Source organism: Callorhinchus milii, unplaced genomic scaffold, assembly GCF_018977255.1.
Source record: "Callorhinchus milii isolate IMCB2004 unplaced genomic scaffold, IMCB_Cmil_1.0 Scaffold30, whole genome shotgun sequence".
NCBI lineage: Eukaryota > Metazoa > Chordata > Chondrichthyes > Chimaeriformes > Callorhinchidae > Callorhinchus > Callorhinchus milii.
In genome coordinates, this window is record NW_024704771.1 from 2,469,280 (window position 1) to 2,494,055 (window position 24,776).

Consider the following 24,776-nt stretch of genomic DNA (forward strand, 5'->3'; position numbering starts at 1 on the left):
TATATTTTTGTGGACGAATGTGGCAGCCAACTGCATATAGCAGTGACCTACAAAAGTCATGGATTGAGTGATGAAATTATCATCATTATTTTTTTTGAGGGATTATTATCCCCGGAAAAGCAATCTGCCAATCGACTAACAGCCGGTTCCTACTTATTGCTAGGTAAACAGAGGCATGTGTGTGTATGGAGTAAGAAAACTTTTGCCCTGCTGGGAATCATTCCCAGGTCCTCTTGTTTGTGAAGTGAGTACTCTAACCACTGAGCTACAGGTGTCCACATGCCAGACCGATTCACAGATTGGATTTGTTACAGCCTGGGTTAGTTGATAGACCAGGTTAGTTGTCAGACCAGGTTGACAGATTGGGTTTGATGACAGACGAGTTCTGTTGGCCTCTGTACCTGGATATCCTGGGCGAGATAGTTGTACAATATCACTCTCACATCCACCTGCTCATTCCTTGTCACCGCATTCGGGAGTCTCATTGATATAAAAAACTCCTGGAATACTGTCAGTTTCTTGGATTCCGCGACACAGAATCCTGAAGAATTAAAACAAAATTCCAACATTTGTAAACTGTTCCCTAAATCCATCTTTTTTATACTGATTTATGCAATTTTTACACAGATTTCACAATTTTACATAATTAATAATGATATTCCTTGCACTTGATATAGCACCTTATTACAACAACAACAAGATTTCATTTATTGAGCGCCTTTTATGTCGAGAGGACGTCCCAAGGCACTGGACAGTTAGGTCGGGACCTGAGCAGGGGGTAAATGGTCAGGGTGAGGGGAGGGAAGGGAGGGAGCGAGTAGAAAGTCGAGAGGGGAGCTGAAGGCACGGTCGAAGAGAAAGGTCTTGAGACCGGCATTGAAGGAGGAAAAGGAGGAGGCGGCGAAGGCACTGGGGGATGGAGTTCCAGAGCCTCGGGGCTGAGAGGCTGAAGGCCCGGCCACCGATGGTAGGGCGGTTGGGGCGGGGGATGTGGAGCAGACCGGAGCCAGAGGAACGGAGGGTACGGGCAGGTAGGTAGGGGGATAGTAGGTCGGAGAGGTAGGAGGGACAAGGCTGTGAATGGCCTTGTAGGTGAGGATGAGGATCTTGAATCAATCCTCTGGGGGATGGGGAGCCAGTGGAGGTGAGCGAGGGTGGGAGTGATGTGGTCCGTGTCTGGTGCGGGACAGTACACGAGCTGCAGAGTTCTGGATGACCTGCAGCTTGTGGAGGGAGGTGGCGGGAAGGCCGGCGAGGAGAGAGTTCCCATAGTCCAGCCTTGAGGTGATAAAGGCGTGGACCAGAGTTTCAGCCGCGTGAGGGGTGAGGTAGTGCCGTAGTCTGGCGATGTTTCGGAGGTGATGGAAGGCGGTGCCAGTTGTGGTGCGGATATGAGGAAGAAAGGACAGCTCAGGGTCGAACAGAACCCGAGGTTCCTGACCGGCTTTGAGAGGTGAAGAGTGCAGCCTTGGATGCTGATGCTGTCAGCACCTGAGGTGCGGAGGCGCTGACGTGAGCCAATCAGGAGGGCCTCAGTTTTGCACATGTTGAACTAAAGAAAGTTGTCTCTCGTCCAGACTCGATGACAGACAGGCAGCTGTCAGGACATCGGGGTCGTGGAGTTGAGGGTAGAGGAGGAAAGGTAGAGTTGGGATTATCAGGTATTATCATTGAGCCATCTCAAAGCACTTCACAGAATATACTGTTAAGTGAATTGACTGTATATTTTGTAGGCAAATCCAGGCAGCCAATTGCACACAGCAATTTCCCACAAACAGTCATGGATTGAGTGACCAATTTTTTTTTGAACGAATTATTCTACAGTGTGCATTGTTTTTGGGAGAGTGGGGCATAACTGCTGGAGTCTAAAGACCTAAAACCATTGAGAGCACTGTCTGGTAAGTTTACCATTGTTTAACCCAAAGCACATTACAGGTTATTACACATTACTGGGCTGCTGTGCTCACCCACAATTTACTGTACAGTTACAGTATTTTGTGGGTGAGCACAACAGCCCAGTTTACACACAACAATGTCCACATAAACAGCTATGAAGGTAAGTGACCAATTTATTTTGGGGATTGTTGGAGAGACAGAGGGAAACCCCTTCTCTTTTCCAATAGCATTGCGGGATCTTCATAATAATCCTTGCATTTGATATAGCAGTTTATCACGTTTTTGGGACGTCTCAAAGTGCTTCTTATAATATACTATAAAGTGAATTGACTGTATATTTTGTGGGCAAAATGCGGCAGCCAATTGTGCACATCAGTGACCACATTCAGTCGCGGATTGAGGGGCCAAATTATTATTAATATTTTTGTTGGAAGGGATTATTATCCCTGGAAAAGGGATCACCAATCAACTAAGTACCGGGTTCCTACTTACTGTTAGATAAACAGGTGTTTGTGTGGAGTGAGGAAACTTGCCCAACATTTAACTGTGAGGAGAGAGTGAGGAGTGAGGTTCAATGTCTCACACAAATGTCAGAAACTCCCTTGTGCTGATTGGAGCAACAGTTTAGATTTTCCTGATGTTGGGGTTGAACCCACAATCTCTGCTTCTGAGCCGAGTGCACTATTGACTATGTCACACTGATGCACAATCGGAAATCTGCTCCAATGCTCAGCTGAAAGAACGATACCAAGACTTTAAGGGTTGAATTATGAGGATAAGTTGCATAAAGTTAGTTTCTATTCCCTTGTCTTTAGAAGGTCGAGGGGTGATCTGATTGAGGTGTTTATGACGAGAAACGGATTTGTTAGTGTAGATGCAGTGAAACTATTTCCCCTGGTGGGGGAGTCAAGAACAAAAATCATTTTAAAATTAGAGCCAGGCCATTTAGGAGGGAAACCAGGAGGCAGCTTCTCACCCAAAGTGTGGTGGAAATATGGAACGCTCACTCTCAAAAGGCTGTGGATGCTGGATTCACTCACATCTTCAAGACTGAGGTATATAAATATTTGTTAGCTCAGATTATTAAGGGATATGGGACAAGGACGAGTAACTGGGCTTGAGGTATAGATCAGCCATGATCTTATAAAATGGCAGAACAGGCTGGAGTGGCTGAGTAGCCTACTCTAGTTTCTATTATCTATGTATTTATGATATTAAGGAATTGGTTTACCTTTATTGTCAAACATGGCGACTGCTTGAATCTCCCAGGTTGTGATGGAGTCAGGAATGCGAGCCGACAATCTAAAATTTTTTTGAAAAAATATTTGTTATCCCTTACTAACAAAGAAAAATAATTAACAAATCTTTATACTTTTCAAATATCTTAGTGGTCTCGCCCCCAACCCCCTGATGCCCCCCTTCTGTGACCTCCCACCCCTGCCCATTATTGTCACAAGGCAGCCAATTGCGCACAGCAGTGTCCCACAAACATTAATGGATTGAGGGGCCAATTTAATAAATTTTTTAAGGAATTATTACCCTTGGAAAAGCAATCCGCTAATCAACTAACAACTGAGTTCCTACTAACTGCTAGGTAAACAGAGTTGTGTGGAGTAAGGAAACTTGCCTGATATTTCACCCTGTTCAGGAATCGAACCCAGATCTCTTGCGTGGGAGGCGAGTGCTCTAAACACAAGCTACAGAACTCCTATTTGAATGATATGAGTTTAAATTCCAATGTGAGGCTTGATCCCACAATTTTATGAGTGCTGTTGTCTGAGCCAGCCTGACCCGGTGGGCACTTTAGAGTTGGAGGGACTTGAGGATAGAGTCCGAGCAATGGGGACTGAGTGGGTAAAACATCCCTCACTGATGGGGTAAAATGTTTCTGAGGGAAGATCTTACGTGTGGTTTCCTGGACCCTGAACTCGGTGGTTCCCCCACAGCCAACTGTGAGGGAAGATACTGCGAACATGGATTGACGTCTCATCAAAAAACTCCTCAAACTCCAATGGCAGAGCTGTGAGGGGAGGAGATACAGAGTGTGATGATTATACAGAGCTGTGAGGAGAGAGAAAGTGGAGATTATACAGAACTGTGAGGAGAGAGGGTGGAGAGTGCCGAGATGTGAGGAGAGAAAGGGGAGATTACACAGAGATGTGAGGAGAGAGTGTGGAGATTACAGAGATGAAACAGACAGGCAGAAAGAGAGACAGAAAGAAGAGGCAGCCTGGCAGGAGTTGGATGGGTAGGCTGGCAGGCAAGCAGGCACACAATGAAACAGACACAGACAGAATGAGAGATAAACAAAGAATCAAAGATAGAAAGAAATACAGAGAGACAGACAGCCAAATGGACAGGGGGTGAATGGATGGACAGACAGACGAACAGAGGATGGAAAGACACACAGAAAGAGGAAGAGACAGACAGACTAATAGAGAGACAGAGACAGAACATACAGATAGACAGAGGGACAGACAGAGACAGACAGAGCCAGACGAAGACAGACACAGACACAGACACAAGACAGGCAGAGACAGACAGAGACAGACACAAACAGATAGAGACAGACAGAGACAGACAGATGGCGTTTCTTACATCTGGCCACTGACCGCACATTCAGTGACTGGTTTCTCCTTAGCTCGACTCCGTACTGACAACAGAGCAGGAAGACCGCCCTGCACCTCCGCTCTCTCACCCTCTCCACTCGACGGCCACAGCTGTACCTCATCGGGATCTTGGTCAGTCCATCCGTACAGCACTTCCTGAGCCTGGGCTCAGTGTACTGATTCACTGGAAGACAAACAGGCAGAGCCGTCAGCCTGTCAGCCTGGCTCAGTCAGCAACACTCACGTCTCTGAGTCAGAAGCTTGTGGGTTACAGTCCAACATTGGCCACAAAATATAAAGTCAATTCACTTTACATTATATTCTGTAAATTTCTTTGAGACATCTTGAAGGCCCTATATCAAATGCAAGGATTATTATGTCAGCTCACAATCTAAGATGCTTTATTGCAGAATGGATGGATTTCCAGATCCTCACACTCACACACAAATCATTTCACCTTCCTACCCCTCTGACCACTCACACTCTACTCCACTACCCAATGCTCAGCCATTGCTCGGCTGGCTCTTATTTTCTGCATGTCCCTCATACTCTCTGCTCCACAATCGGCAGCTGTACTTCTAGCCATCATGCCCTGAGGCTCTCCTACTGCCTTCCTCAATCATTGCCTGTCTGCAACTCAATGTTGACAAGACGGAAGTCACATTCATTTGCTCCCATCAATATCTTCTATCCTGCAACTCTGACCTCCTTAACCTCTGCGACGTATCCCTCAGACTACCGAACCGTGTGCAACGTAAGCGTCAGGTCCAACTTACAGCTGTCCTTCCTTCCCCACATCCGGTCCCTGACCAGGACCACATTCCTCTGCCTCTGTAAAATTGCTCACCTCCATGACTTCTCGACTCAACTTCTCAAAGGCCCTCTATTCCACTAACTCCACCATGCACAGGATCCAGCTAATCCAAAACACTATTGCCCACATACTCATCCGCACTAATCTCCGTACCCCCATCACACCAGTTCCCTATCACTAAATGGATCAATTTCAAGATCCTCACACTCATTTTCAAATCCCCTCATGCCCTTGCAGCTCTCTACCTCTCCGACCTGCTTCACAACTCACAACCCATTCCTCTGTTATTGTTGTTTGTTGTTGTGTTGTCGACTTGCTTCGGCCTTCTGCATATCCCTCGTACCCTCCGTTCCACCATTGATGGCTGCGCTATCAGCCATTATGCCCAAAACTCTGCAGCCCTCTTCCTCTATCCCTCAATTTTACTCTTTCCTTCCCCATCTTCAGGTCATATCTGAAGACCATCCTATTCAACTGTGCCTTTGGTCACCTCCCCTGGCTCGGCGTCATGCTCTACCACCGTCAAGTGCTCTGGGACGCTTCCCCTGCATGAGGAGACGCTAAATAAATGCAATTTTTTGTGGTTGTTATCTTGAGATTGCATCTGAAGTTCTTCCTCTTCGACAACACTTACAGTCACCTCGCCTCTCACCTGGCTTGGCGTGAAGGATGCTATATAAGTGTAAGTTGTTGTAAATCACGCTTACATCCTTCCTCTTTGAACGTGCCTATGGTCAGCTCCTCCTACCCTCTCCCTTGGTGTCCGACCCCTGTGCAGCGCTCTGAGACATTACTGTTCAAGATAGGGTACTGTGTAAATGTGAATTATTGTTTTGGTTCCTACATTTGTTGGTGTATTCTTTCTGAACATCCAGCGATCGTTTCTGCCTCCTGGCATCTTCCTCACATGAATATCCTGAATGTGGAACAAACAGTGCAACAAGGTTGTTTTGGAGACTTTTAAGCATGATGGTAGGTTTTTGCATGGTTCACACACCCGGTTGAATGAAAAGAAGCAATAACTTACAGAATCGAGATGCTTCTGAACAAGCAATCTTTCAGGCGGGAAACTGAGGGGTATTTTTTACCTTTACGAAATTCTGACTTTGCCACATCAGAGAGAAATGTCAGTCCGGCATCCATAAATACTCCAACAGTGTTTGCTCCACCTCCATAATAACACCCTAGGTCATACGAGTTCATCGCTTCAAAGACCTTTTGACAAACCAACAAGGTTACTGCCATTACCACAACAAATATAAACCAACAGCAACTTGCATTTATTGGGTAACACTAGTAACACTTCACAGTGATTAACAGTGGTGGGTCTTGTCACTGAGCCAGAGAGAGGTGGGAGTTAGGCAGGGTCAAAGAGGAAGGTCTGAAGATAGGTGAGGTAGAGGGAGCGAGGTAGAGGGATTGAAGCAGAGTGATAAAGTTTCGGGTGCAGTGACTGATTGAAGAAAGCATTGGAGAAACCGAAATAAGAGGTAATAACAATCCTGGCATTTGATGAAGCAACTCTCACATCACACGATATACAGTAAAGTGAAATGACTGTGTATTTTGTGGGAAACGTGGTATTCAATTCGCGCACAGCAAAAGCACAAACCAATTTTATTTGGAGGATTCGTGGCCAAGAGAGAGGTACTAACTTCTCTTTTCCAATTGGCCATTGGGTCCTTTAAAGTCCACCTGACCATAGTCCTTGTGGTTTAACGTCTCAACCGAAGTACTGTGCCTCCGATAATGCAGCATTCCCTCCAGCACTGAACTGGTGTAGAGTGAGAGAGTGATTGTAGACGGTGTGTGATGTGGAGTCATGAGAAAGTCACTGCATCACATCACTCTGGAATTCCCTTCCTCACTCCCTTCGCCTCGAGGGCACTATATAAATTCAAGTTGTTGTTGTTGTTGCAGAATGAGACTCCACATACCTTTCTGGCTGTCAACTTGTACTTGTTGTTCACAATGTAAACAGCTGAATCCACAGCCACCATGGCCACATCGGCAGCATCATCCGTGCTCAGTATGACATTAAGGTCACTGCCGGGAGCGTGCCTTTGATCCATCTCCTTTACTTCAATCTGACAAAGGCGAGCACAGAGCCACATATCACATGAAGGGTCAATATACTATAATAATCATAATAGTATAGTGCCCTAATACATCTCACAGGATACACTGTAATGTGTAGTGACTGTGTACTTTGTGGGCAAAACACAGCAGCCAGTTATGCACAGCATTGCCCCGCAAACAGCCACTCAGCGAGTGACCAAGGTTATTTGGGGGATTTGTCAGACAGGACACCAGGAGACAACCTCCCTTATCTTTTTGAATAGAGCCAGAAGATCTTCAACACCCACCTGAACATGCAAAAGGGACCTCACTTTAACATCTGAATAATTAATATTGATAAGTGATAACAATTAACATTAATTATTAATAAATAACATTAATTAATAATAGCTAACATTAATTTATAATAATCAACTAATAATAACTAGGAATGATAATTAATTAATATTAATAATTAGTGATTAACCGTTAATCGTAATAAGTAGATCGAGTTCAAGATTCTGGTCCTCACCTTTAAATCCCTCCATATAACTCTATGTTACTTTATGTAACATTGTGTTACTCTATGTTATACACTACTCTATGTAACTCTGTGTTACTCTATATTATTCTATGTAACTCTATGTTACTCTGTGTTACCCTGTGTTACCCTGTGTTACTTGATTTTACTCAATGTGATGAGTTGGTTGTGAAAGCCTTACCTTTCCCTCACATTCGTCCTTCACATCGACCCATAAAGAGTTGGCCACCATCTCGCTCCTGTGGTCATTACCGATGTAATAATAGGCAATGAGGCGAAACGTCGGGACCAGACTCACATCCACTGGGATGGTAAGTTCAGTCTTTTCCAACCTGCGGGTCTTACCAGCTCGAACTACTCTGCCCTTGTTTGTAACCTGTGGGTACAACAAACCAGAGAATTACTGGGCAGGACTGGGGTAAAGGAGGAGAGATGACAAGACGGGTCTCAGCCTTGACTCAGTTATGCTCTCACCTCTAGACTTAGAAGCTTGTAGGTTGGAGCCACTGTGTGTCAGATTGTAGGCTAACATTCCAGTGCAATGCCGGGGGGGAATACTTACCCGGAACAAACTCTGGACCACCATCACCAAACGGATTGAATTCAAGATCCTCACACTCGTGTTCAAATCCCTTCACCTCTCTGACCTCCTCACTCCGCAATCCACCACCCAGTGCCTCTGCTCAACTACCTCCCATCTCCTGCTTGTCCCTCGCATCCTCCTCTCTACCATTGGAGGTCGCACATTCAGCCACGTTGCCCTCAAACTCTGGAAGACTCTCCCTCTGTCTCTCCACTTTCTCCCCTCTCTCCCCTTTTTCAAGTCCTGCTAGAAAAGCTTCCTTTTCGACCATGCTTATGGTATCCACCCCAACCACACCAGGACACTGGAAGAGAGAGAAACAAACTTCTCTTTCCCAATAGTGCAGTGGGAACATTTTAATGTCCACCTGAACATGGCACAGATAGGTCTTGGGTTTAATGTGTCAATCTGAGCACGGTGTCTCTTTCAACACAGCGCTCCTCCAGCACTGCACGTGAGTGTCAGCCTAGACTATGTGAGCTCAAAGTCCCCGATATGTGGTGAGAAAGGGAAGAAGTTTCAACCCACAACTTACTGACCCCAGTGTCCAGCACATTAAGATTTATGAAAGTCTAAAAATTTACTGACCAGATAATAAATGTAGTCAACATCTCCAAGTTCCGGCTCAGTCACAGCTTCCAGTTGCACAGTGAGGACCTGTCCGGAGCGGACGAGAGTAGGCTGAACGTACATGTGAAGGTAGCTCCTGCTCACAGATTGATAGGCATGGACAATATGCACAGCTTGACTGAACTCTCTCCCCCGAGTCCCCTCACCAGCAGTGATCTGCCAAGGGTACATCTTCATTAGCTCAGATAAATAATCACATTATCGTACATTGAATTGCAGAGCCCTTTAGGTTGGGAGGACATCTCAAAGCACTTCACTGGATTCAATGTAAAGTGCAGTGACCGTGTATTGCAGGTGAACATGGCAGTCAATTTGCACACAATGATACACCACAAACAACCATGGAAGCGAGCAACTAATAGAGGAATTAGCTGTGAGCACCAATTAAGACAAGCTGTGGCTCTTTAGTCTTGAAAGAAGATGATTCAAAGAAGTGTTTAAAATTTTAAACAGGATTGAAAAAGTCAACCCAGAGCAATATTTTAGGTTGCACCAAGAACAAGGGGATGCAGATTTAGAGTGGCAATTTCAGGACAGATACCAGGATGTTTTCCTTTTCCCAGAAGGTAATCAAGAACTGAAACAGGATTGCCAGGAAGGGTGGTTAAAGCCAGGACATTGGAATTTGTTTTAAAAGCAGTTCGATGGGGAACAGTTGGGCAGGAGTTCTGGAGGAATGGGCAGAATGGCTTTTTTTTTATTCGAACCAATCCATCTCTTTCACAGGCTACAAATATGCAGAATTGTGTACTCCAGTGCTGCGCAGTCCTTGATATGAAAATGGCTTCCAAATTCAGGAAAGAATAGTCTAGAGAACAGTCTGAATCCTCCGGCTATCGGGAATTTTTCAGGCTATGGATGGACAGGCAGTTGATCCACAGGCAGTGGATGGACAGGATCTGATGGACAGACTGTGGATGGACAGGCAATGGATTAACAGAGAGTGGATGGACAGACTGTGATGGACAGGCTGTGATGGACAGGCTGTGGATCTCCAGGCAGTGGATTGACAAGAGTGGATGGACAGACTGGGGATGAACAAGCAGTGATGCACAGGCTGGAATAGACTGGCTGTGATGGACAAGCAGTGGATAGGTCAGGCAATGGATGGACAGGGAATGGATGGACAGGCTGTGATGGACAGGCAATGGATAGACAGGCAGTGGATGGATAGACAGCGGATGGAAAGCTGTGATGGCCAGGCGGTGGATCCACAGGCAGTGGATTGACAGATAGTGGATGGACAAGCTGTGATTGACAGGTGGTGGATGGACAGGCAATGATGGACAGGCTGTGATGGACAGGCAGTGGAAGGACAAACTATATGGCCAGGCAGTGGATGAATAGAATGTGTTGGACAGGCAGTGGATGGAAAGGCTGTGATGGACAGGCAGTGGATAGAGACTATGTTGGACTGGCTGGGGATGGACAGGATGTGATGGACAGGGACTGGATGGACAGGCTGTGATGGACAGGCTGTGATGGACAGGCAGCGATGGATAGGCAGCGATGGACACGCTGTGATGGACAGACTGTGATGGACAGGCTGTGATGGACAGACTGTGATGGACAGGCTAGGGATGGCCAGGCTGTGATGGACAGGCAGTGGGTGGACAGGCAATGGATGGTCAGGCAGTAGAGGAATAGGCAGTGGATGGTCAGGCAGTAGATGGACAGGCTGTGATGGACAGGCAATGGATCCATAAGCAATGGATTAACAGGCAATGATGGACAGGCTGTGATTGACAGGAGGGGGATGGACAGGCTGTGAAGGACAGGCAATGAATGGACATGCAGTGGATGGACATGCAGTGGATGGACATGCAGTGGATGGACAGGCTGTGATGGACAGACTGTGATGGACAGGCTGTGATGGACAGACTGTGAAGGACAGGCTGTGGTGGACAGGCTGTGATGGACAGGCAGTGATTGACAGGCTGAGGCTGTGGATGGACAGGTGGTGAATGGATGCTCACATTCACAGAGAGAATGCTGGCGTTAGCGGGGGCAACCACTTCAAACACCACTGTGCCGGTCTCATCCGTGTACAAGGTATATCCTTCTACTGTCACTGGAATATTTGGGGTAGGAGATTGGTCAGGAGACGTCACCAACACCTAATAAAAAGCAGATCACATACAGTGAGTATCACACAGTGAGTCTATTACACAGTGAATATATCACACAGTGAGTGTAATAGTAATACTATTAATAATCCTTGCATTTGTCACAGCACCTTATCAAGTCTTCGAGATGTCTCAAAGTTCTTTGTACGATATAATGTAAAGTGAATTGTGGAGTCCTGTAGCTCAGTGGTTAGAGCACTCGCTTTGCAAGTGAGAGACCTGAGTTCAATTCCAGGCAGAGGGCCAAACCTTGGGCAAGTTTCCTTACTCCACACAGAGCCTAATAATAATCCCTCCAAAAAACCAAAAACAATAATTAAATTGGTCATTTTCAATCTACGACTGTTTGTGGGACATTGCTGTGCGCAATTGGCTGCCGCGTTCGCCCACAAATATACAGTCAATTCACTTTACAGTGTGTTCTGTGAAGCGCTTTGGGACGTCCTCCCGACGTGAAAAGCGCTATATCAAATGCAAGGATTATTATTATTATTATTATTAATTGACTGTACATTTTGTGGGTGAAATGCAGCAGCCAATTGTGCACAGCAGTGTCTCACAAACAGTCGTGGATTGAGTGACCAATATTTTTTTGTTTGAAGGAATTATTATCCCCGGAAAAGTGATTCGCCAATCGACTAACAGCTGGGTTCCTACTTGCTGCTAGCTAAACAGAGCCGTGTGGAGTAAAGAAACTTGCCCAATGTTTCGCCCTATGTTTCGGTCTATGCAGCTGGTTGAGAACAGCTACAAAATGATTGCACTTAATCATAATCCTTGCATTTCATATAGCGCCTTATCACATCTTCGCGACATCTCAAAGCACTTCACAGAATATACTGTGAAGGGGTAGGAAACTTGCCCAATATTTTGCTCTGCCGGGAATTTTAACCTAGGTCCCTCACTTGAGGGCAAGTGCTCTAACTACTGAGCTACAGGGCTCCACACAGTCACCTGTGTTGCAGTGAGAGCTATGTGGATGTTGGGGTTTTATTCAAAGAGAAGGGTATTATTTATCTGCTCTATACGATGGCTTTCTTACCACCACGGGAAATGGAAGGCCAGGTGCGAAGTGTCGCCGAGTCTTTGATAAATCGATCACATATGGCGTTGCAACAAATGGAATTCCACTCACTTCGGTTTCCTCCAATTCACCACCTGCAGCAAAACACGCGGCTTTAATATTATAATAATAATAAGCCTGGGATTTAATATCACACTGGGAAGTCATCTCAAAGTGCCTGGAAGTATCTATTGTAAATTGCAGTGGCTATGTGTTTCATAGATGAATGCTGGGGCCAATTTGCACACAGCAACATCCCCACAAAAGCCATGAAGTTAGTGACAATTTTATCTGGGGGATTGTCAGCCAGGACAATCTCTTTCTCAATAGTGCAGTGGATCTTTAATGCCCACCTGAACAGGTACAGATGGGCTTTGTTAAACGTTTCATTTGAACAATGCCTCTGACAACAATAATAATAATAATTCTTGCATTTGATATAGTGCCTTATCACAGCTTTGTTATGCTCAAAGTGCTTCAGAGTATATATTGTGAAGTGAATTGACGATATGTTTTGTGGGCGAAACGCAGCAGCTAAATTCGTGGATTGAAGTGACCAAATTATTATTAGCATTTTTTTTGAAGGAATTATTACCTCCAGAAAAGCAATCCACTAATTGACTAACAACCAGGTAAACAGAGGCACATGAAGTAAGGAAACTTGCCCAACATTTTGCCCTGTCTGCGAATCAAACCCTGTCTCTCGCTTGCGAGGCGAGTGCTCTAACCACTGAGCTACAGGACTCCACCAGCACTGCACTGGAGCATCGCCTGGACGAGCTTAGCGTCCTTGACCTGGGTCTGGTTCAGCTGATAGCGTGAGAGGCTCAGCCAGGCTAACAATGAGCTCATTATGGTTCAAGCATAATTATTCTGATTTCTGATTGATATAATTATCAATATGTTAAATCTATCTGATGTTTCTACTTACTGGCTGTTTCAAACACAGTGAGAGCCACGTACAGCCGGGAACCCACCAGTTTGTTCACACTTGTCAGCATCTTCAACTGTTCCAGCAGGTCTTGAGTCTTTAAAGAACACGAGACCTCCCCGTTCTTCATCTGAAATCAGTCACAACAACAACAGATCAGTCATGTCTTCTATTGATTGATTGATTGATTGATTCCGGAATGATAATCTCTTCCACACCAGTCATCGGCTCTAGATCAGGCATTGCTTTTGGATCAGACAACACTTCTAGAATAGTCATTGCTTCTAGATCAATCATCACCTCTTAGATCAGTTATTGATTCCAGATCAGTCATCTTTTCCAGATCAGTCATCATTTCTCAGTCAGTTACCAGTTTTGGATCAATCATCTATTCTAGACCAAGCATTGCTTCCAAAACAGTATTTACTTCTAGATCAGTCATCGCTTCCAGATTGATTCTAGATCATGCTTAGATTTACACTTCACTCCGCACAGATCTCTCGCTCGCATGCTTCAACTCATCCAAACATTTGCTGCCAGCATCCTCACCTACATCATACTCTGCAGACTCATCACCCCTGCCCTCACTAGGCTCCATTGGCTCATTGGCTCCCAACCATTCACTTCAAGATCCTCACCATCATCTACAAACCCATCTACTCCCTGATACCTCCTCATTTCTCTGATCTACGCTAATCTGTTCATGCCCTCTAACTCAGGCCTCTAACTAACTGAGCAATCAGGCCTATTGTGCCCCACCCTCTCTTCTCAACCATCGATGGCCGAGCCTTCAGTCACTTGACTCCTTACTCCTGGAATTTGCTCCATTTCCCACTCCATCGCCCCCTCCTCTGTTTCTGTCATTAAACCTCGCCTTGAATCCAAGCTCTTCTAATGTGGGTATGATCATCTTCCCCTCTCCCTTACTCGGTATTTAACACTGTCCCTTTGAGCACTCTGAGACAAAGAAACAACAACGGCTTACATTGATATAGTGCCCTTCATTTGGGGCAGAGTCTTGGAACGCTTAAGAGCATTGCCCTATTCGATGGTTCTGTATAAATTCAAGTTGTTGTTGTCATCGTCGATGTATTGGCCATTCTCCAGCTCAACCCTCTGCACCTAGTGGTGGCCAACTTTTATAGTCGTCCAACAAAATAAATTTTCTTAATTGAATATTTCTTGGTTTATGCCATAAATCAAGAAACAGTCAATCAAGAAAGAAACGGAAACCACACTAACGATCAAAGATGGACTTTGTTAAACTGAGTTTTCTGGTTGTAATATTGATTTTCTGGTTCTCAATTGCTGGGCTGACATGACAGGAAGGGGAGGAAATCTTGCTCTCATCTGGCCAAAACAATTAAACTTGATAAAAAGTTAATTTTTGCCAGGAGAAATTATTTCACATTCATCACTTCTCTCGCTTCTCCCTCGTCTCCTGTGAATCCAACCCCACATCGGGGACATTTAGCTCACAGTCCAGGCTGACATTTTAACAAAGTTACTGTTGATGAGGATGAGGGAAAGTGCTGCATTTTGTCAGAGGTGCCACGCTTCAGATGAAACATTACATTGAGCTCATGTGGGCGTTAAAAACCCTGCCATGCTATTGGAAAAAAAAAGGGAGTTTCTTTCTTTCACTCTCTCTCTCTCTCTCTCTCTCTCTCTCTCGCCCAGTGTCCTGGTCAACAGTCCACCAGCTTAAATCGGCCATTCACCTCCTGGCTGTTTGTGAGATGTCTGTGCAGGCAAATTGGCTGCTGAATTGGTCAACAAATCCCCTTGGCAGGATTTACCCGTCAAGCGTTTTTAGAGGCTTTTCAATATCAAACATAATATACTCCAAATCCCCCCAAAAATGGCACAATCTCTCTCCCTGGGAGCACGACAAAGATCTGCAGTTTTGTAATGTTTGAAGGAGCGAAAGCGGCTATGAGGGCTGATCTGGCGTGTCTGCTGCCCTTTCCTCGTTCCACTTCATATTTCTCTTCAAATATTTGTTTGCAAGATTATTGAACTCCCTTCACCCGGTGTGTCTGTTCACCAGTCCAACTCTGAAAAGTTGTGTTTTTTGGGAATGATATTAAACTCATTCAAGCCACTTGTGCAGCTCCAGGCTCCTGCACATTCCTCATCCCCATCTCCCCACCATCAGCTCCTGGGATTTTAGCTACTCCATCTCAAGATTCTGTCATTCCCTGCCTCAAACTAACTGCCTTGTCCCCTCCTTCAGATCACTTCTGAAGACCTTCCTCTTCGACGATGCCTACAGTCACCTCACCCAGTCCTTGCATAGCATAAAGCTCTGCTACTGTTAAGCACTCCAAGATGTTATATGAGTATAAGAGGCAATATGAGTACTACTAATAATAATCCTTGCATTTATATAGCTACTTATCATGTCTTCAACACGTCTCAAAGCGCTTCACAGAATGTACTGTAAAGTGAATTGACAGTATATTTTGTGGACAAAACACAGCAGTTAATTGCACATAGACGTGTCCCACAAACAGTCGTGGATTGAGTGACCAAATAATAATAATTATTATTTTTAAAGGATTATTACCCCTGGAAAGGCGATCCACCAATTGACTAACAACTGGGTTCCTACTTACTGCTAGATGAACGGAGGCATGTGGAGTAAGGAAACTTGCCCAATGTTTCACCCTGTCAGGAATCTAACCCAAGTCTCTCACTTGCGAGGCAAGTGCTCTAACCACTGAGCTAGAGGACTCCATGATAAGAGGATAAGAGACAATAAGAGTATTGAAGCATGTAGACTCCTCACCACACCCCACTCCCAGATCCACTCACTCTCAGTTCTTGCTCCAAGCCTCCCAAGTTTGTCTTATTGCCATTTTGATCGAGGATTCCGAATCTGACGTATGCCTTCCCATCCACGCGTTCCCCATATGTGTGTCTGTGGAAAATAACAATAATAATCATCCTTGTATTTGATTATGGCACTTTATCATGTTGTGAAGGCATCTCAAAGTACTTCACAGAATATACTGCATAGTAAATTGACTGTATATTTTGTGGGCAAACATTGCCTAAAACTGTAAAACACAGGGCCGGACTATGTGTTTTGTGGGCAAACATGGCAACCAATTTGCACACAATGACATTCCGCAAACAGAGATGAGTCAAGTGATTTTATCTGGGGGATTGTTGGCTAGCAGAGAGAAACTCCCTTCTCTTTTCTAGTAGCGCTGTGGGAACCTTAATGTCTACCTAACACCTCATCCGAAGGACAGCACCTCTCACAAGGCAGCGCTCCCCCAGCACGGCACTGGAGTGTCAGTTTAGAGTATGTGACTTACAAATCCCGATGTGGAGCCTTGAACCCACAAACTTCTGACTCAGAGACAAGGGTGTAACCAATACACTCTTGTTGAAGAGGAAGATGGATAGAGACTGATGAAGTGAGGGGGATTAAGAAGTGTGGCGGGAATGGCTTGCCACTTGCCTCATTGCCTAAATAGAGTTCTTACATTGCCAGAATTTTGAAGCTGAATTCATCCTTTGACACGAGGTAGAACATTTCTGAGGCTTTGATCTTGATTTCAAACCGGGGGAGAACTGCACAAAAAACAGATGACCATAATACATACCATACATTATATCATAAATGTTCCTCACAGTAATATGGCACAAACATAAACAGGAATTGTTGGTCTGTGAAGTCCCTGTGTGTTTTACCGGTGAATACGGATGCTAAATTGCATGCAACAAACTCTCACAAACAGCTGTGAAATAAACAACTGATTTTATCTGGCGGTTTGTCGGTCAGTGCACCGGGAGGGAGAAAAACTCATTTCTCTTTCCAAATAGCGCTCTTTGATCTTTAACGTCACCTGAATGGGGGCAGACGTGGAGCTCGGTTTAACATTTCACCTGAAGGATGGTGTCTCTGGCAAGATGGTGTTCTCTCTCTCTCTCATCACTGTACTGGATGGGGCTTGAACCCACAATCTTCTGACTCAGAGGCAAGAGCACTACCACCAGAGCCAGGCTGATACTCATTGTTCATGTGTGAGGCTGGACTGTGACTGTTGACAGGCTGACATAGTTGAGTGTGATTTGGCTCCACCCTGGCTGCAGTACACATGCACAGCCAGTAGTGGGTGCTGCAGAGGGACCAGGAGCAGGAGTGCTGACTGGTTTCCCCCCACTTACCCTTGGAATTAATTAAATCCTCAATGCAGCCCAACTGAGCCCAGCAAACTCAACACAAACAGCAAGCTCCTGGCTTGTAAGCCGTAGCTCTATCCGCTATGCTAGCGGAGAAGTAGCTGCGCCAAACTCAGTGACTCTCATCCTCAGCCTGGTTGAAAATCCTGGTCCTCACCTACAAAGCTCTGAATGGTCTCGCCACACCCTATTTCTGTGACCTCCTAAGTCCCTACCAACCCGCCCGCTCCCTCCGCTCAGCTGGCTCTGGTCTGCTTCACGTCCCCCGACCCACCCACCCCACCATTAGCCATTCAGCTACTCTGCCCCCAACCTCTGGAACTCCATCCCCCAATCACTCCACCTCGTCCCCCCCATTTCAAGTCCCACCTCAAAACCCCTCTTCGACCATGCCATTGGTTACACCCTTCCCCTCCCCTTCCTTCTCCCCCCTGACCCCAGTTCAGTTCTGAAATGCTGTACACTGTCCAGTGCCTTGGGATGTCCTTCTGATGTGAAAGGCGCTATACAAATGTAATCTTGTTGTTGTATTATTAATTTTACTATTTAGCACTCACCGAACTCCTTGACCTCAAACTGTGTAGACACCTTGGACATCGTGGAATCGGAAAACTGAGCCTCGATCCTCCAATTCCCAGGTCTTGGATGGAGCAAATAGAATGAGGAAAAGGATTGGGTTTAAACAGGTTCTTAGGGAAATAAGAGTCAATCGTCTGATTGCGAGGGTGCGGAGCCAGACAGAACGTTTCACATTCCAGATTAATACCTGGCAACTCCGCAAGAGAAATGATCAGGGAATCACTATCATTATTGATTCACATCCAGTGAGTATTGGTTATGTAGATTATTGATTTTGTATATTATTCTTAAGTTTATAGATTATTCCTGATTTTATAGTTATTGATTTTATAGGTTGTTATTGTTTTTCAGTATTCTTATTATTGATTGGGATTATTACCATAATTGATTTGACCATTTCTTTTATTGATCAGTGATATTCCCTTTATCAATTGGAATCCTATCATTGGGAACGTTCCCATAATAGTTTGGGAACATTCTCATTATTGATTGCGAATATTTTCCCATTATTGATTGAGAGTTTCCCATTATTGTGGACCGTTCGCTTTATGAAAGAAGGGATGATATCTATCACTCACGCCGCATTGTCGGGAATTCTGATGTGATGGAGTAAGATTTTCCCAGATTTCCGGATATCCGCTGTGATCTGCATATTTTTGGAATTCTGGGAAGAGGCAAAAGTATTATGCCTCTCGTCTTTAAAAAACAAACGTCCCATAGAGAGCTACACAGGTTGTTTATTACTGACTGAACAGGTCAACAGTCCAACCAGTTTGTGTCAGTGTTTATGCTACACACAAGCCCTCCTTCCCACACACGCGGCCCCCTTCTTCCCCCCCCAACCCCCCACCGCCTCTATTCTCCTCTCTTACACCCTCTATTCCACTCCCCAACACCCTTCTATTCCCCTCTCCTACCCCGCTCTACTTCCTCCTCCTATACCCCTCTATTCCACTCTCCAACACCCCTCTATTTTCCACTCCAATAACCCTCAATCCCTCTTTCATATACCCCTCTATCCTCCTCTCCTACAACCCTCTATCTTCCTCTCCTACACCCCTCTATCCTCCTCTCCTACACCCTTCTATTCTCCTCTCCTACACCCACCTATCCTCCTCTCTTACACTCCTCTATTCCCCTTTCCTATACCCCACTATCTCCTACTTGTAAACCCCTCTATTCTCTTTTTATATACACCCAGTTTTCAGTTTCATCACTTGACAGCCATTGGCTGTGTAGATATTGAAGCTGTATCACATATAAGTTTTCTGAACGAGTGATATTAAAGGATGAAACTCACGAACACGCTGAAGAGTATTTCCTCATCCACCGGCCTCATGTGGTGATCGAGAGTGAAGATACTGAACCTGACTGGGGTGACAAGAGCGTCAAATAAAGGCGTCCAACTCTGTGACCCATTTCACATTGCATGCCCTCTCCACAGAGAGACACAGAGACTGATAGAGAGAAACAGAGATAGAGACTGACAGAGAGAGAGAGAGAGACTAAGAGAGAAGGACTGAGAGATAAAGAGAAAAGACTTGGATTCAGAGAGAAAAAAACTGATAAAGAGAGACAGACACAGAGAGAGACAGAGACACAGAGAGAGGTGACCCTGACTATTTTGAAGCCCCCTCCCCACTCACCATTCTCCTCGGGGGTGTAGATGGACTTGTCGGTCCGAATGAAAATATAACCCCTCTTGGAGGAGAGGCGGACATGGACCATCCTGCGACGCCTGAACAGCTGATCACTCTCAGCCACCAGAGTCACATAATGCTGGTGTCGTCTCCAAAGCTGAAGGTTGCGGGCTGTCTCTGGGGAAACCTAGAATAATAATCATAGAATTATACAGCCCATCGTGTCTGTGCACGCTCTTTGAAAAGACCTATCCAAACCAATCCCACTGTCCCGCTGTCTCCCCATAGTTCTGCAAACGTGTCCTCCCCAAATAATTAGCTAGTTTAATTATGATTAACAATAATACGTAATATGAAGGTCAATAATACTAGATTATTAATAATACGTTTGCCCCTATTTATAGCATATCAATCTACGACTGTTTGTGTTGTGCACAATTGGCTGCCACATGTTGCCCACAAAATACACAGTTACTGCACTTTACAGTATATTCTGTGAGGCTCTTTGAGGCATCTTGAAGACATGATAAGGCACTATATCAAATGCATTGATCATTATTATTATTAGAGTAATAATATTAATCCTTAATAAGGATACATGTTGTTAATGTGGCTGTTAATAAGACAATTCAGAATTGGCTTGACAAAATATCCCATGCACAAAGTATCTCCTAGTAAGTTCAAACATACTACAAACATATTTTTGCCTACAAAATATACAGTCAATTTTCTTTACAGTATGTGTTAAATGCTTTGAGACGTCTGAAAGATGTGGTCCCAGTGCTGCTTTGGAGCATCATCTTAATCCTGTAGCTCAGTGGTTAGGGCACTTTTCTCGTAAGCGAGAGACCCAGGTTTGATTCCCGGCAGGGCGAAACATTGGCCAAGTTTATTATTATTATTATCCAAACCTACCCAACCCAACTGCAACCCATTCCACCCAACCCAACTCCACACCAAGTTCTCCCCTTGCCTGGATGTGTCCACCGGTGCAGTCCCTTCCTCACTCTGTGCTCCCACCCCCTTCCCACAACTTGCTCACCTGCCTGTCTTCCACTCACCCGTATGGTCCGTATCTCCTGGAATGAGTTCCCTGCGTTCAGGTGGAAGCCAACATGATCCGAACAGTTGGTGTTTCTGATGATGTCCCAGCAGTAAACAGTGACGGTGACCGGAAGCTCAGCTCCGTGAAGCTGAACAGAGACACTCTCCTCAACGCCCACATGCATGATGTTTGGGCCGGTAATCATGTAACTAAAGACACACATGGAACAGAGTCAATGCGAGTGGAGAAGGTACAGTGGAAAACAATAAGCACCATCCTGTTTACCTAGCAGAAAGTGGGAACCCGGTTGTTAGCAGATTGACAGATCGATTTTCCATGGGTAATAATTCTTTCAAAAATAACAAGAATAAATTGGTCACATAAATGCTAGATTATCTGTAGGACGCAACTGGCTGCCGCATTTTGCCCACAAAATACACAGTCATTTCACTTTACATTATATTCTGTGAAGCGTTTTGAGGCTGTGAAAAATAATAATAATCATCATAATGAATTGACTATATTTTGTGGGCGAAACATGGTAGCCAATTGCGCACAGTATCCCACATACAGTCACGGATTCAAGTGATCAATTTGTTGTTATTAATTTTTGGCAGGAATTATCACCCCTGGAAATGTGATCCGTCAATTGATTACATCTGAGTTCCTACTTACTGCTCGGTAAACAACAACACAACAACAACAACAACAAGATTCCATTTATAGAGCGCCTTTCACGTCAGGAGGACGTCCCAAGGCGCTGCACAGTTGGGTCATGACCCGAGCAGGGGGGAAATGGTCAGGGTGAGGGGAGGGAAGGGAGGGAGAGAGGAGGGGGGAAATGGTCAGGTGAGGGGAGGGAAGGGAGGGAGCGAGGAGGAGGAAGATAGTCGAGAGGGGAGCTGAAGGCACGGTCAAAGAGAAAGGTTTTGAGACCGGCCTTGAAGGAGGAAAGGGAGGAAGCAAGGCGAGGAAACAGAGGCTTGTGGAGTAAGGAAACTTGCCCAATTTTTCACCATGCCAGGAATCGAACTCAGATCTCCCTCTTGCGAGGCGGGTGCTCTAACCACTGAGCTATAAGACTCCACAAGCTATTGCTGTTCAGTCTTGAGAGAAGATGGCTCCCACACAACAACAAATTACATTTGTACTGTCGCTTTCACGTCAAGAAACTCCTCAAACCTGCCAAACTGCTGGCTTGGTGGACATTGCTCTGCTTCACGTCCCCTACTATGTCTATCCCACCAACAGCAGTCAGGCCTAGAAAATTGGAGTTTGTACCCCCACTCTCTGGAGCACCCTCCTGCAGTCGCTTCACCTCGATATTTCCCTCGCCTCCTTCAGGATCTATCTCAAGACCTTGCTGTTTGACATAGTCTTTGGTTAGCTTCCCCCCACAAACCCCTAGCCCTCCTTCCCTCTTGATTCCAAACCCCAACTCATGTACAATCTCTCGAATATCCAGCGTCTTGGGATGTCTACGCAACGTGAAAGGTACCATATCAATGCAAATTGTTGTTGTTTTAAGCTCTTTGTCTAGTTGCCTCTTGAAGGCACATGGATTCTGCCTCAACCACCGGCAGGGCATCCGGTATTCCAACAGCTCTGTGCATGAAAACAAATTTTCCTAATCTCAGAATCCTGTGTGAGGCAATACCTCCTGGAAATACCACAGCTTTTGGATTTGAGAGTATACAGATCTGTACCTTGGAGCAGATCCCACAAATTAGATCCCTCACATTTCCCCGTCCCCTGTCTCTGAAGGTCTAACTTACGAAGGAGTTTGTCTGGTCGCGGGCAGGATGGCACTGAGACAAAGGAGCAGCCCCCTCACCCACATGGTTGTGAGGTGGATCGCCAAGGTTGGTGTGACAGAGAGGATAACAGAGAGGGTGACAAAGAGGGTGACAGACACGGCAACAGAGAGAGACGTTAATAAGGAGACGAAAACAGAGACGGTAACAGACACCCTGTCAAAGTCTGACTGATGTCACTGAACAGGAAACCAGCTGTTTTCACAAGAAACAGAATATCTCCACATGAAGTTAATGATTGACTCGGGAACCATTGGGTGTCAGACAAGCATCACTGCCCCTACATCTGGTGGTTGTGGGTTCAAACCCCACATTACATTGAAATATTGGGCAAGTTTCCATACTCCAAACTCCTCTGTTTACCAAGCAATAAGTAGGACCCCAGTTGTTAGTGGATTGGTGGATCACTTTTCAGGGGATAATAATTCCTTAAAAATAATTGGTCACTCAATCCACAACTGTTGGTGGGACACTGCTGTGTGCAATTGGCTGCTGCGTTTTGCCCACAGAAGCTACAGTCAATTCAATTTACAGTTTATTCTGTGAAGCCCTTTGAGACATCTTGAAGATGTGATATATATCAAATGAAAGGATTATAATTATTGTATCTTGTGAAGCACGTTGATGTAATGAAATGCAAGGATTATTGTCAGTGGCAGTACAATGCTGGAAGGAGAACTGGATGTCAGAAATGCCATCCTTCAGATGAGACTGTCTGTGCCTGTTGAGATATTAAACAGATTGGATATTAATGACAATTCCCCCAGATAAAATTAGTCACTCACTTATTGGCTGTGTGTGGGCCATTGCTTTGTGGAAATTAGCTGCTGTGTTTGCGTGCAAAATATAGTCACTACCCCTTACAGTAATTGACTGTGAGAAGTTGGCACATTCTCCACGCTGGACTGAATGGCATTATTATTAGTAGTATTCCCTGTTATTATTGTTAATACTCACCATCATTGGGCCTGTGACGGCTGTCACCCTTTGATGTACATGCAAATTTTATTAAGGCTTTTGTACTAAGTCGTCTCTGCTTATCTCCTAACCCTGTTGGTGCAAGTTCCTATTTCAAAGTTAACTTAACCAAGTCAGAGTCACACACAGACAGGTATTCTCTGTTAACCCCAATGCACGGTAACTGGAATGTCTAATTGGAGTCGGCTTGCAATAGTAGACCTCCAATGTTGACGACTACCCTCCGAGGTGCTTACTCCTTTACTTGTCGAGAATATTACAAGGATACATATGGTAGAAACAACAGCTCTTTATTAAAACTTAGCAAACCTAGGCTACCTTGCATATAAGGAACACAACAATGGAAGGTATACAGCAATGGGAGCAAATATAACAATTACACGTAACTATAACCACTGACATAACAATACTACATTAGTAAATAACTATTAAGCTAACCTGACTGTACAGTAGTCCTGTACACGTCAGTACACACCAGACAATGACCATGAGTTAGCAACCAGGAGGAGCGCCAAACATTGCTTTATATGGGAGCGTTGCCGCTCTCCTCTCCTGAGAGCTGTCACTGCACCTAAGGACAATCAACAACAACAACAACAAAATTAAATTAGTAGAGCAGAACAACATCAGGGTAAGATCACCTGTTGCAGTTAGCACTTGTCACCAAGGGATGGCGATACGGCTCCACACAAACAGCATAGTCTCCGGTTATATTTACTTTTGTACCATATGAAAGGAAATAGTCAAAATTATTGTTTGATACCTTCCCAGGGCGTGTAAGAAAGATGGGACCAACAATAATAATAATCCTTGCATTTGATATAGTTCCTTATCAGGAGTTCAAATATAATTGTTTTAAGGAAGTATTACCCTTGGCAAAGCGATGTGCCTATCAATTAACCACCGGGTTTCTATTGACTGCTAGGTAAACAGAGGAGTGTGGAGTAAGGAAACTTGCACAATGTTTCACCCGGCATGGAAGCAAACCCAGGTCTCTTGCTTATGAGGCTTGTAAAGTACTTCACATGGGGACAAAACATTTTGGAAGGGACTATTATTTGAATGGAAGGATAATAATATGCACGGGAAATGAAAAGGACCTGAGTATGGGATTGACAATAAATTGAAGCTCTCCCAACAATGCCCTATGTCACTGAGTAAAGCAAACCAGATGTTGGAATGTATTGAAAAATCAAGCAGCCAAAATAGTGGGGTAATCCTGTCACTGTATAAATCATTGGTGAGACCATACTTAAGAGAGTGCTGTGCACA

At 45.0% G+C, this 24,776-nt stretch overlaps 1 protein-coding gene across 1 annotated transcript in view; it reads right to left on the reverse strand.

The window, feature by feature from the left end:
• LOC103189738 (complement C4-A) overlaps positions 1–22,700 on the reverse strand; it is a 44,477-nt gene extending 21,777 nt beyond the window's left edge. Inside the window, exons 1-20 of the mRNA XM_042344796.1 lie at positions 22,488–22,700; positions 20,729–20,921; positions 19,674–19,854; positions 19,328–19,398; positions 18,606–18,691; positions 18,006–18,088; positions 16,749–16,836; positions 16,069–16,174; positions 13,252–13,381; positions 12,300–12,415; positions 11,108–11,248; positions 9,090–9,287; positions 8,100–8,294; positions 7,257–7,406; positions 6,408–6,534; positions 6,164–6,235; positions 4,495–4,689; positions 3,802–3,916; positions 3,128–3,198; positions 402–541 (exon numbers count right to left, since the gene is read on the reverse strand). Coding sequence (XP_042200730.1) covers positions 402–541; positions 3,128–3,198; positions 3,802–3,916; positions 4,495–4,689; positions 6,164–6,235; positions 6,408–6,534; positions 7,257–7,406; positions 8,100–8,294; positions 9,090–9,287; positions 11,108–11,248; positions 12,300–12,415; positions 13,252–13,381; positions 16,069–16,174; positions 16,749–16,836; positions 18,006–18,088; positions 18,606–18,691; positions 19,328–19,398; positions 19,674–19,854; positions 20,729–20,921; positions 22,488–22,552 — 2,523 coding nt within the window. The 5' untranslated portion in view covers positions 22,553–22,700. The remainder of the gene's footprint in view (positions 1–401; positions 542–3,127; positions 3,199–3,801; positions 3,917–4,494; positions 4,690–6,163; positions 6,236–6,407; positions 6,535–7,256; positions 7,407–8,099; positions 8,295–9,089; positions 9,288–11,107; positions 11,249–12,299; positions 12,416–13,251; positions 13,382–16,068; positions 16,175–16,748; positions 16,837–18,005; positions 18,089–18,605; positions 18,692–19,327; positions 19,399–19,673; positions 19,855–20,728; positions 20,922–22,487) is intronic.
• Between the last annotated feature and the right edge of the window lie 2,076 nt (positions 22,701–24,776).